Here is a 14,496-nt window from a genome sequence, read left to right on the forward strand (position 1 = left end):
ACATTAGGCCCCAAAAACCACAGTCATCTTGTATGAAAGATGTTCATCTCTTCCTGGCCTTCTCTGACACAGCATGAAAGCAAAATCAGATTAAGAACCAACTGCAGAGCCCTTCCATGTTCTCCTGGATTACAGAATTGCAGCAAAACTACTCAGTGTTCATGAAAACGATATTAGCTAGAATGATCCTGTAAATTTTAGCTTCTGGAAGGATAGCTTGCAGAATTACTGTCTGGTAGAGCCTACTGTCTGAAGCGTTTATGAGCATTCCAGGAGAACAGCTGAGTTTCTTGAACACAAGGTCGAGGGGTTACCATGAAAAACTGGAAAGAGGGTGGAAAGGAGCTGATTATGACATTAATTCGAATAAAGAAGGCTTCCTTCACCTGCCCACAAATCCCTCCAAAATAAAAAGTAAAAGCAGCTTATGTAACTTGCCCTCACGCACACATGCAAAGAATGTGTTTCCATTCGCTCCTTGTGGACCATAGCACAGCATCTGGGGAAAAAAAAATCAACTTCACACTACACAAGGGAGGGAGACATTCGGCCTTTACTCCAGGGTAAAACTAGGGGTTCCTGAAGGGAAAAACTTTTCTATTGTTACTTCACTCTTTCCTTCATTTAAAACTTTAAATGCTACATCTGTTGGGGTGGCTGCCCTGCAGACATTCTTGGAATCCCATTTCAGAGATTTTTACAGGCAAGAATGAAAAGGCCTGGCCAGCTGCAGGGCCTGCCAAAGAACATTTAATGGCTTCCTAAACTTGTCGAAGGTGACGGCTGAGTTTCTGGGGAGTTTAGATGTCCCCCGACACCAGCAAGGAGCAAGAGCTGGTTCTTAAGAGACACCTCAGAGCCATTTTGCAAAGCAAACATTTCCCTGCTGCTGCCAACGGAAAGTAATGCAGAGAATCCCTGTGCTGTGGACGTAATCGGCTCCATCCCGGAGAAAACACACTGGCTTTCCCCACACAATGCAAGAGTGGCTGTCCTGTTCTAGATAAGCCCAGGGACTTCATCACACAAGCCACAATATGCCACCAGCACACATGATGTGGCACCATGTGCCACAGCCAAATCTTGTGGATAGCATTTGTAGCTTGTGCATCTTGACTGTATTAGAAGAGAGATTTCCAAGGGACGGCAGAAGGCTGTCCATTCGTGATTTGCCAAGTTCTCCACGCTCTCCTGGCTGACTGTTTAAATCAGTCTCTCAGCCCTTTTTTTTTTTTTTTTTTTATTAAGCTTCAAGTGAACATTTACCATTCCAATCAGTCTGTCACATGTAGGTTTACATACATCTTACTCCCTTCTCCCACTTGCTCTCCCCCTATTGAGTCAGCCCTTACAGTCTCTCGTTTCGTGCCAATTTTACCTTCTTCCCTCTCTCTCTATCTTCCCATCCCCCCTCCAGTCAAGAGTTGCCAACACACTCTCCAGTGTCCACCTGATTTAATTAGCTCACTCTTCATCAGTATCTCTCTCCCCCCCACTGACCAGTCCTTTTCATGCCTGATGATTTGTCTTCGGGGATGGTTCCTGTCCTGTGCCATCAGAAGTTCTGGGGAGCATTGTCTCTGGGATTCCTCTAGTCGCAATCATACCATTAGGTGTGGTCTTTTAATGAGAATTTGGGGTCTGCATCCCATTGGTCTCCCGCTCCCTCCTCTCAGCCCTTTTGATGACAACAGCACCAAAAAGCCAGCAGCGAGGGGGCAAGTGGTTTGGTGCTTTATATAACTCAACATATTCTGAACAGTCATGTTTGTAACAATTTCCAAAATAAAACAATCTCAAATTGGTGGTGCTTGGGAAAAATTCTCAGGTCTACAAATTGATTACTTTTAATTTTAAAAGAGCTGTGTGAACTGGACCTTTCCCTGCCCCGAGTCTCCAAATTCAGACAATTTTTCCCTACTCTCTATCTGGCTCAGCTACTTTTTATGAGTTTGGGAAGCTGGAACAAAAGGGATGAAAGATGAATCATCAAGCTGTTCACCAGCATACTACTGATTTTTAGACTTCTTTTTAAATCCAGGCCATTGGATTACTGGCTACATGCTCCCGGGCAAATGTCAATCACACGGACACAAATTTCACACAGAGCAGAATCATTTCAAAGTTTGGTTACTTTAATGCAATTTCATTGTTCCAGGTAGTATGGGTATGTCAAGTGGTTCATTTCCATCCTGAAGAAAACACTAACAGCCCCTATCTTATATAATGTTGTCAAATTCAAAACACATGACTTACGACCATTAAAAAAAAACAATAACATATTCTTTACATATCTTGAGATTCTTTTCTCAGTTTTTTTTTTAACCTTCAAGTAGCTTGGAAACATGCCTATTTGCTCACTCCTCTAGGTGCAGCCTTTCAGAGCGTTTATCCCACACGTACTGAAAACCTCCGCTCTCCCAGCTGCTGGTAGAGGCCATCTCAGAGAAATGAGAAGAGCCAGCTCTGTAAACTACTTCTAATCCTCTTAATTAGTATGCTACAATTCACCCCAGCTTCTGCAAGGTCAGACATGCAAGACAAGTACTTGGCCAGAAGAGCAGGATTCTAACTAGTGTAAAAATAGATTTTAAATAAAATAGAATCTCTATAGGAAAGGGAATTAGGTTATGCTTTACATCCCCACTCTTGCTTTAAGATATCTGGATACAAGTCCAAGGAGGACTTACAGAGTTGGTCTGCCCTACGTAAAAAGAATGTGTGAGTACATTCATTTTGCAAAGTTACAGGTAAGGTTCTTCGGGAGATGCCGCAGCTCATCCCACAGAGATACGTGGTGATGACCGTGCAGTGTGTGTTACAAAGTTACGTAGAAAATGGTTAGGTCAAAGGGAATGAGGCCCAGTTACAGGCTAAAAAAACAATTCTGAAATGTGATTGTTCGAAAACTTTGGCTAATTATAAAGAAGGAAAAAACATTTACCATTTGACAGAATGTCTTATTAAACTGCCCAGCTATCTCTTCTTGAAGCTTAATTCTAACACAGTCTTCCTTCAATTTTGCTCCCTCCTGAATATTACAAATGCTTGGACGTTTATGGATCTAGGGGAAGCACAGTCCCTCTGCGGGCCCAACACAAGCACTGCATGAGAGTTTTAAAGGGGGCTCTGCCAAAATTCTTGCCTTTGGTTGTATCTTGAAAGTATATTGAAAATCTGCCCATGCTGCCTCTAGCATGGTTCTGCCCGGAACATGCAGCCCCATCTTTTATAAACATCCAGAAAATACTGATCCCAGCAAAACAGACAATCAACTGGTCAGAGGCCTCACTCTACGTTTTCACATGGATGATGAACCTGCCCCCTTCTCTTCTTGCTAGGTGTTAGGTAGTCTGCTCTAAGATTTAAGTCTTGGAGCAACAATTAAGTCTCCTTCTTGAGGTTCCCAAGGAGGAGCAGAGTCACCAAAAATAAAGTGGAAATGCCCTCCTTTCCCTGACCCGGGGTCAACTCTACCCCCAGTTGGTTGTTCCTCACTAGCCCTAGAGCTGGAAGAGACAGCTGCTGCTGACAAGCCAGCACGTGGTTTACAGGCCCCGCCTCTTTTCAGAAAACATCAAAACAATTCTTCGATTCCCCACATCCACGTGTCATCCACATGGGTGGATGACAGTGATAGCAGACTAATGCCAGGGAATTTTCATAACACCTCAGTACCCAATGGTAACTTCTCATTAAAGCAGCTGCTAAGACCTTAGGGAGGTTTGGTACTGAGTGCTAGGTACTGTGACCTTAGAAATGACCAAGAAAAAAAAAGTCTTAAACTGACCCCAGGACTGAGTGTCAAATATATCAACTCAATAAATACAACGGAAAAATGCACAGCAGAGTTGGGGCATCTATCAAGTAGGAAGGCAAAATGGTCATTAGAATGTCTGAGGTTCGTGAACTATCACGGTTGAGAAAAGCAGCCACCTTTGAAAACACTGCCCTATTACCTTCTGCTCTCCTAGACATCAGCTCTCTAATTCATTAAACCACACGCTAGGAAAGAAAAGATCCAAACAACTGTGGCTTGATCCTCACTTATGTACTTATTTAAGGTCCACCCCCACATTCAGCTGAAAGTTCCAGCACACCCTTTCAGTGCCAGGGTGGAGGAGAGTCTCGGGGACATCTGTTCTCTGAAGGTCACTTGCCCCTCTTGCTGCGGCCCTTCCTGGAGGCCAGCTTCCCACTGCCCCCCGAGGAGGGGGAGCTGGCGGCCGAGGCCATGGCGATGTTGATCTGGCCCTCCTGGATCTCCTGCCGGGTCTCAGCAGGCAGGTGGTTGATCTGCTGCTGTGTTTCCAGGTAGAACATGACGTCCCGCAGCTGCTCCTGGATCTCAGTGATCTGCAGGTCTTTTTGGTCACAGGTCTCCTTCAACACCCTCTCCTCCTCCTTCAGCTTATTCTGTAGGAGGACTTGGTTCGCTCTTAAGCACTTATTCATTTCCTGCTCCTCTTTGAGCTCCGTGGTGAGTTTGGCCACTTTCGTGTTTAGCTGAGAGCATCTTTTCCAAAACAAAGGGAGACAAGACCACGTTTTTCATTTGCTGACACAGTCCCCTTTCTGCTCTGGGATTGCACAGAGGAGCCAGAACCTCAGACTCCACTTAGAGCAGACTCCTCCCCCCAGAGCCCAGGGAGACTGCTTTGCTGCCATCGCCATCAGCTACATGCGGCAAGATTTTTGCTCTAGCTAATTCAAGCACAGCTTCAAGGCAATTTTTGTTACGTATCAGAAATGTCTTCAACAGAAATTATTCTGTGATTCATGGCAAAATGTCTAACGCTTCCCTGTTTTGCAGTCGGTGGTTAAATAGGTGCCTGAGAGATGCGAGCTATGATAAGGAAGTTATGAGGAAAACTGACATTCTTGGAGAGTCGAGTGCTCTGACCTCACTGGGTTTGAAGAAAGAAAGGAGCTGATTCTAACCAGAGGGTTTTCAAGAAGAGGGAGCGCCCTATACTTGATGCTCAACCTTACTCAGAAGTAAAGAATTACAAATTAAAACACCATTGGAGATACCATTTTTATCCATCAGAACGCTGAAGAGCTCTGACGTGGGAGAGGCACGCACCCACACTGATGCTGGGAGTGTGAGCTGGGGCCAACTCCCTGGAAGTCAATTTGGTAATATCTCTAAAAATCAAAACTCCAGTGTTCTCTGACACAGCTACTCTACTTCTAGGAATTTATTCTACAGAACAGATATACTTAGGATTGTGTTAAAAAAAAAAAAAAAAAAACCCAGGGAGAAAGATGCTCACTGCAGCACTGTTTATAAGACCTGAGGCACCTTACATGTCCATCAACAGGGAGCTGCTTAAAATCATTATGGTGAGCCACACAACAGAATACTGTGCAGCCCTTACACAGATTGGGGCAGGTCTCTATGTGCCAATATGGGACCATCTCAAAAACAGAATATTTTACCATGTGAATATTATGTTAGTAACTAAATACATGCATATATATATATATATGTATATATATATATATATAGTAACTATTTAGTAACTATATTATATTTAATTAAAGGAAGGAAAAAAAAATAGCCCCTAGTGTTACTCTATTTTTTATAGAAAAAAAGATCAACGTATGTGAGATGTTTATGTAGACAGAGTAAATGATCTGGGAGGATGAATACCAAACTGTTACTGTTAATAATGGCTGTTTTGGTTTTTTTTTTTCTCTAGATAGCAGAACCTGTTTGAGGGGGCGGGGAGAGAAGGGAGGTTTAAGAGAGCTTTCGGTTTCAATTTTTTAACACAGTTCAATTTGTCAGTGTGCTGAAAGTATAGGAAAATTTTTAATTTTTATTTCTATTAATGCTGCAGTATTGTATTCACAACAGTTAAAAAAAAAAACAAACCAAAAAATCCACTTAACAATAGAGGAAACGGGGTAACGGGCACCCGAGAACTCTGCGCTATCTTTGCAAGTTTCCTGTAAACCTAAATCTACTCCAAAATAAGAAGTTCATTAGAGAAAAACAAAAAACATCTTTGTGAGGAACAACGATCTCATTTAAATTCACTGTTTATCCATTTGTATGGAGGTAAAAAGCCAACCAATCTTTGCGGGTATAACTTGAGCCAGAAAGGTAATTTCAATTAGCTGCAACTATCTTCCCAAGTCACAGTAGTCGGGTATCTTGTTGCCATGCTGTGAATGGGTTTTTTGCTCCATATTCAACATCTATGGCCATTAATTCCTGCCCAAGGACAGAGCATACGACATCTCCAGCTTGGGCACCGTCTCTTTCCTAACTGCCAGTACCCAGCCACAGGGTTCAGACGGGTTACAGGCCCGGGGCACTTTCTACAGGAAACAATGGTGTGCATTTGAGCACACCACCAGGTACACAGACACTGGTAAGCATTGCATTCCACATGGCATCCACCTGGCACGAAATACCTTGAATTTTAAGAAATAGGAAGTCACGATAAATTTGCTCCTCAAATAGGGAGATACCTGAAAACCTAGCGATATCCAGGAGCTTGAAAATGAGGATGTTTCCACAGGAATGAAGGACAATATCTGTTCACAGAGGCTGTCATGATAAAATAGCTCACTAGAGAACAGACCAATTATACTTACTTCCTTTCCATGGACTGCTTTTCTTTCAGGAGATCATTTAACCTGTGTTCCAGGTTATCACATTTCTCAATGGTTTCTTTGAATTTGGTCTTCATGTTGTTAATCTGAAAAAACAAAGGGACATCAGGCTTATTTCACGAAGACGAAGTTCTGTGCTCTCTGGGGCTATAACAATTTTTTTTTCCCCCAATTACCTGTTTATAACTTTGACAAGCCAAACTTAGAAAAGGTGGGACAAGCATTTGAAAGAACTTCAGTAATAGTAATAAAAAGGCTGAGAACTCCTGCTTCTTACTATTTCTCTGTATAATGGCCACAGAGGATCGTGAGCTCCTGAGTATCAGGCAAAAGCGCTCACATGTAAAGAGCTTCAGGCACCAGCGCAGGACATGGTGCCTGTTCTCAGCTCGCCATCACTGTTCTCCCCCTGACATTACATTCCAGAAATTATTTATCCACTAAGGGACTTGTGATCGCTGATTCTAGTTGTTTGGATTTCTTTTCAATATCACTATTAATTTTCTAATGTACCACAGAGCTATATGGAATATAAGCAGCCCTTGTTTTGTAGAGGTTATTCATAGAGGATATAAAAACAAACCCATTGCTGTCAAGTCGATTCTGACTCATAAGGACCCTGTAGGACAGAACAGAACTGCCCCATAAGGTTTCCAAGGCTGTAAATCTTTATAGAGGCAGACTGCCACCTCTTTCTCCCTCAGAGCAGCTGGGGGGTTTGAACTGCTGACCTTTCAGTTAGCAACTGACTGCGTCACCACTGCGCCACCAGGGCTCCATATATATATATATATATATATATATATATATATATATATATATATATATATATATGATTAATTCCTATGACACAGTGTTCAAAATTAAAGAGAATTTCAGAATTCTGGTGTATTATGCATCTGACAGCAGTGATCCTAGTCAACAGCATGCCGTATGCTGGAGTCTCACTAGGCACATACTGGATTTACTCAGGTGGAAAGCGGGTCAAGATTGTGAAGGTGGGAAGTGCCCCCACTCTGCTGGTCTCCGGACACTGGGAGAAGATCAGGTAGGAGGGGTAGTGAGGCTGGGCAGGCCATGAGGGAGTCATAACAGGTGCTGAAAATAACTGAGCATTTAAATCCTATGGCCCCGCAACAAATATATGAAGAGATGCTCACAATTATTAGCCATCAGAAAGCTGCAATCAAAACAATAATGAGGTATCATTTCATCCTGGCAATAACGGCAATGATCAAAACAACAGAAAACAACAAATGTTGCCAAGGGTTTGGGGAGATTAGAACTCTTATACACTGTTGGTTGGATTGTGAAATGGTACAACCACTGTGGAAAACGGTATGGTGCTTCCTCACAAAGTTAGAAACAGAGATACCACATGATCTAGCAATACAGATCCTAGAGAAATAAGAGCCATGACACAAATAGAAGTATGCCCTCCCATGTTTACTGCAGCATTATTCACAATTGCAAGAAGATGGAAACAACCTAAGTGCCCATCGATGGATGAACGGATCAACAAGCAATGGTACATACACACAATGGAATACTATGCAGCAAAGGAATAACAATGAATCCCTGAAACATCTCACAACATGGATGGACCTGGAGGACATTATGCTGAGTGAAATAAGTCAATCACAAAAGGGAAATATTATATGAGACCAATATTATAAAAACTCAAGAAAAGGTTTACTCTGGGGACCATGGTTTTGGGGGACAGCTAGGTCAATTGGCATGACAAAGCTTATTAAGAAAATGTTCTGCATCCCACTTTGATGAGTAGTGTCTGGGCTCTTAAAAGTTTGCAAGCGGCCATTGAAGATGTACCAATTGGTCCCACCTGGAGCAAAGCAGAATGGAGAACAGCAAAGACAAGAGGAAAATACTAGCCCAAGAGACAAAAGGGCCACATAAACCAGATACTTCATCAGCCTGAATCCAGAAGAACTAGATGGTGCAGAGCAGAACTCAAAAGAGAAAAAAAAAGAAAAGGTTTACGCACAGAAAAAAACATTCTTTGATGGCTACCAGGGATGGGAAGGGGAGGAAGGAAAATCACTAACTAGATGGTAGACTTGGGTAAGGGGAAAGGGAATACACAATAAGGGGGATGTCAGCACAACATGACCAAGGCAAAGGAAGACGCTAGAAGGTACGCAAGGGTAAAAGGCAACAATGGTCAATATTATTTGATACACAATCCTGCAATAACAGTAATAACAATAACTTATGAGTGGATACATTGGTAGATATGTAAACTGAACAGGTGTGGGATGGCATATGGGGGTGCCCCCACCAGCACATATAGATTTGGCAGAAGACATTTTCACATATGTATTTGATTGTGCTACAATATATGAAGTAGAGCCACCACTCAGCTGTCAGTTTGTTGTACTGTGGTGGCTTGCGTGTTGCTGTGATGCTGAAAGCTATGCCACTGGTATTTCAAATAGCAGCAGGGTGACCCATAGTGGACAGGTTTTAGTGGTGCTTCCAGACTAAGACACACTAGGGAGAAGGACCTAGAGTTCTACTTCTGACAAAACTGGCCAATGAAAACTTTACAAATAGCAGTGGAATATTGTCTGAGATAGTGTTGGAAGATGAGCCCCTAAGGTAGGAAGGCACTCAAAATATGACCAGGGAAGAGCTGCCACCTCAAAGCAGAGTCCACCTTAATGATGTGGATGGAGAAAAGCTCTCACAACCTTCATTTGCTGATGCGGAACAACTTAAAATGAGAAGAAAAGGCTGCAAATATCGATTAATAATTGGTATGTGGAATGTGCGAAGCACGAATCTAGGAAAATTCGAAGTTGTCAAAAATGAAACGGAACACACAAAGATTGATATCCTAGGCATTAGTGAGCTGCAGTGGATTGATACTGGCATTTTGAATTGGACAATCATATGGTTTACTAGGCTGAGAATGACAAATTGAAGTACAATGGTATCATATTCATCGTCAAAAAGAACATTTCCATATTTGTCCTGAAGTGCAACGCTGTCAGTGATATGATACATCCATATGCCTACAAGGAAGACCATTAATACAACTATTAATTCAAATTTATGCACCAATCACTAATGCTGAAGATGAAGAAATTGAAGATTTTTACCAAGTTCTACAGTTCGAAACTGACCAAACACACAATCGAGATGCATTGATAATTACTGGCGATTGGAATGAGAAAGCTGGAAACAAAGAAGAAAGATGGGCAGTTGGAAAATACAGCCTTGGTGACAGAAACGACTCGTGAGATCACATGATAGAATTTTGCAAGGCCAACGACTTACTCAATGCAAATATTTTCAACATAAACAGTGACTATACATGTGGGCCTTATTGGAAGGAATACACAGGAATCAAATCAACTAAATCTGTGGAAAGAAATGAAGGAAAAGCTCAATATCATCAATCAGAACAAGGCAAGAGGCCAACTGGGAATGCCATGAACTGCACATATACAAGTTCAAGGTGAAGGTGAAGAAAGTTTAAACAAGTCCAAGAGGCCAAAATATGACCTTGAGTATATTCCATCTGAGTTTAGAGACCATCTCAAGAATAGAACACTAATGATCAAAGACCAGATGAGTTGTGGGATGACATCAAGGACATAATACATGAAGAAAGCAAAAGGTCACTAAAAAGACAGGAAAGAAAAGACCAAAATGGATGTCAGAATAGACTCTGAAATTTGATCTCGAACGGAGAGTAGCAAAAGTGAATGGAAGAAATGATACAGCAAAAGAGGTGAACGGAAGATTTCAAAGGGCGGCTCGAGAAGACAAAGTATTAAAACGAAATGTGCAAAAGACCTGGAGTTAGAAAACCAAAAGGGAAGAACATGCTCAGTTATTTCTCAAGCTAAAAGAACTGAACAAAAAATTCAAGCCTCAAGCTGCAATACCGAAGGATTCTCCGGGCAAAATACTGAACGACGCAGGAAGCATCAAAAGAAGACAGGAGGAATACACAGTCTCTGTACCAAAAAGAATTGGTCAACGCTCAACCGTTTCGGGAGGCAGCATGTGACCAAGAACCAATGACAGCAAAGGAAGAAGTCCAAGCTGCACTGAAGGCACTGGCAAAAAAAAAAAAAGGCACCAGGAATTAACTGGACCAATAAGCAACATCATGATAAACGGAGAAAAGACTGAACTTGTCAAGGATTTCATTTTACTTGGATTCACAATTAACACCCACAAAAGCAGCAGTCAAGAAATCAAACGATGTACTATAGTGGACAAATCTGCTGCAAAACACCTCTTCAAAGTGTTAAAAAAGCAAAGATGTCACCTTGAAGACTAAGGCGCGCATGACCCAAGCCATGGTATTTTCAGTCACTTCATATGCATGTGAAAGCTGGACAATTAATAAGGATGACTGAAGAAGAATTGATGCCTTTGAATTATGGAGTTGGTGAAGAAAACTGAATATACCATGGACTGCAAGAAGAACAAACAAATCTGTTTTGGAGAAAGAATAACCAGAATGCTCCCGAAAAGTGGGGACGAAGACTTTGTTTCATGTTCTTTGGACATGCTGTCAGGAGGGATCAGCCCCTAGAGAAGGACATCATGCTTGGTAAAGTAGAGCGTCAGCGAAAAAGAGGAAGATCCTCAAAGAGATGAATTGTCACAGTGGCTGCAATGATGGGCTTAAGCATTGCAATGACCGCACAGAATCGGGGAGTGCTCCGCTGTTGTACATAGGGTCACTTTGAGTTGGAACCAACTTGACAGCGCCTAACAACAATAGCAATATAGTAGAGAACACAGGTGGCAAAGTTATGAAAACTTCTTAGCCATAATCAAATGCCTTGAGCAAATGAATCACTGGGCTTGAGGGCTTAGGATCACAGTCTTGGGGACATCTAGGTCACTTGGCATAACACAGTCCCTAAAGACAATGTTCTACATCCTACTTTGGTGAGTAGCGACTAGGTTCTTAAAAGCTTGTGAGTGGCCATCTAAGATCCAACTACTTGTCTCTTTTGCTCTGGAGCAAAGAGTGCAGAAAATCAAAGACTCAAGGAAACAATTAGTCCAAAGGACTAATGGATCACATGAACTACAGTCTCCATTAGCCTGAGACCAGAAGTGATGGTGCCCAGCTACCACTACTGACTGCTCTGATCAGGACCACAAAAGAAGGTCCTGGACAGAGTGAGAGAAAACGTAGGACAAAATTCCAATCCATAAAAAAGACCAAGCTTACTGGTCTGATAGAGACTGGAAGAATCCCCAAGACTATGGCCCTTAAAACAAAACCACATATGAATGAGTATGGCCCTTAGACACCCTTTAAACCTGGAACTGAACCCACTCCTAGAGATCACCTTTCTGCCAAAGAACAGACAGGCTGATAATGTGAACAGTAACACTCGTGAGCAACGTGCCCCTCAGAACAATCAACCATACAAGACCAAAAGGGCAGCATTTGCCCAAAAACAAAGTTCAAAAGGCAGGAAGGGGCAGGAAAGACAGGAAAATGGAAACCGGGAACCCAAGGAGGAAAGGGGTAGAATGCTGCCACACTGAGGGAATTCCGACTACTGTCATGAAACAAAATGTGAATAAATTGCTGAACGGGAAACTAATTTGCTCTGTAAATTTTCACCCAAACCAAATAAAATGTTCAAAAAATAAATGCTATGGCCCTGGTTTTGTCTAGGTGTTTTATAAGCAGCATCTCATTTATTCCCTGTAACAACCCTGACTTAAATATGTCAACTTTCTACAGAAACTGAGGCTTAGAGAAAGGACAGGCAGTGTGCCCACGGTCACCTGGCTGGAGTGTGGTGGATCCAGGAGCCCTGGGTCCACAGCAGAATTCTACACCTCTGCACTCCCTGTAGGCCTCAGTCCTGACGCAAAGGAAAACTGACTGCAAGCAAGATCGAGGCTCTTAGCTGAGTTCCTGCTGGTGATGTATGCAACAGCTATGAGGTCAGAGGAAGGCCGCTCACTCTTAACCCTGCCTTTTTAACATATTCCATACGAGCTAGCAGGTGTCTGACAGCACTGATTTTTTCATAAGAAAATAACCCTTCGTAGAAATTAACTCTACAGCCATCTTCATCACGCTAGAAGAACATGCAACCAAAGGGAGCCTTCTAAAAATTCCTCTATGTCACAAAGATCAAAATAACTTTAGAACTGCTCTAATTCTAGTTTGGTATCAGTGTTTCTCTTCAATATTGTTTTAAAATATGAGACCACTAGATCCTGTGATGTCTTCTCCTGAACTGACTCCTATCTTTGTACGGAAGAACAGAAATTACTATCAAATGGAACCAAACTGTGTATGCATGTTTTGGTTTAAGTAAAGATAATTAAACCAAACACATTTAAATCAGTTGACATGTACCAAGTAACCCTAAAACTGTTTTCAATATTGCAGTAGACAAATGTGACAAAGATTAGTGTTTTTAGAAACATTTCTAACCATTAGTCCAGAGAAAGAAATACAGAGTATACACACACACACACACACACACACACACACACGTATGTATTGAAATGAGTTTCGCAAAACCAGGGCTTCACACCGGTTTGTTCAGTTTGAACCTCTGCTGAGAATTTGAATTTCTAACAAGTTCCCTGCTGAGAATTTGCATTCCTACCCCAGATACACTGAATCTGCATTTTAACAAGGTCCCCAGGTAACTCTTATATATAACTTCCTGGGATCTTGCTGCTGCTGTTGTTGTTAGGTGCCACTGAGTCAGATTCGACTCACAGCGACCCTATGTATCAGACACTGAACGGTCCTGTGCCATGCTCACAAATCGTTATTATGCTTGAGCTCATTGTTGTAGCCACTGTGTCAGTCCACCTCGTTGAGGGTCTTCCTCTTTTCCGCTGATCCTGTACTCTGCCAAGCATGATGTCCTTCTCCAGGGACTGATCCCACCTGACAACATGTCCAAAGTATGTAAGATGCAGTCTTGCCATCCTTGCTTCTAAGGAGCATTCTGGTTGTGCTTCCTCCAAGACGGATTTGTTCGTTCTTTTGGCAGTCCATGGTATATTCAATGTTCTTCACCAACACAATTCAAAGGCATCAATTCTTCTTCAGTCTTCTGTATTCATTGTCCAGCTTTCGCATGCATATGAAATGACTGAAAATACCATGGCTTGGGTCAGGCTCACCTTAGTCTTCAAGGTGCCATCTTTGCTTTTCAACACTTTAAAGTGGTCCTTTGCAGCAGATTTGCCCAATGCAATGCGTCTTTTGATCTCCTGACTTGATAGAAATGCAAATTCTCAGCGGAAGCTGGAACCAGAAGGAACCAGCTGGAAGCCCTGTACAAAACATTAAATGCAACAAACTCTGATGCTTTACATTTATCCTACTTAATGAAAATACCAATTGTGACCTACCAAATTCATTTCACTATCCACAGCTGGAAAAATACTGATTAAAATGAAGTTAGGGAAAACCGTATCTTTAGGGGAATTCACCTGGACTGGCCACTGACTCTGTGTATATGGCTCCATGAAAACTAAGACCCTTCAAGTAGGAATGAGTCTCATTGTTTAGAACAGGTCTCTGCTCACATGCCATAACCGTGGCACTACCTAAGGCATTAGGGGAGAGAGTACTAAATCCGCCGTGACTTCCACCCTCATTCACCACCACCCCCCAACCCCCCAAACACTCACTTCTCAGAGACCCATGAAGGAGAATTTCGGTAGCAAAACCCAGGGTCGGCTATTGTTTCTCCTCAGGCAGCCCCACTGCTGGAGGAAGATGGACAGGGGACTGGTCAAGAGGGAGGATGGCGGCAGGGACCACAGGCTTACACAATCCATTAACTTGTAGATAAATGGAATTTGTTATTAGAAAACAAAAAGATC

The 14,496-nt window shown here is 42.3% G+C and overlaps 1 protein-coding gene across 1 annotated transcript in view; it reads right to left on the reverse strand.

Annotated features, from left to right (window-relative positions):
• Positions 1–2,085: 2,085 nt before the first annotated feature.
• BRAP (BRCA1 associated protein) overlaps positions 2,086–14,496 on the reverse strand; it is a 32,976-nt gene continuing 20,565 nt past the window's right edge. Inside the window, exons 11-12 of the mRNA XM_049865975.1 lie at positions 6,610–6,713; positions 2,086–4,516 (exon numbers count right to left, since the gene is read on the reverse strand). Of these exons, the coding sequence (XP_049721932.1) occupies positions 4,153–4,516; positions 6,610–6,713 (468 nt within the window). The 3' untranslated portion in view covers positions 2,086–4,152. The remainder of the gene's footprint in view (positions 4,517–6,609; positions 6,714–14,496) is intronic.

Source organism: Elephas maximus, chromosome 22, assembly GCF_024166365.1.
Source record: "Elephas maximus indicus isolate mEleMax1 chromosome 22, mEleMax1 primary haplotype, whole genome shotgun sequence".
In the NCBI taxonomy this organism is placed as follows: domain Eukaryota; kingdom Metazoa; phylum Chordata; class Mammalia; order Proboscidea; family Elephantidae; genus Elephas; species Elephas maximus.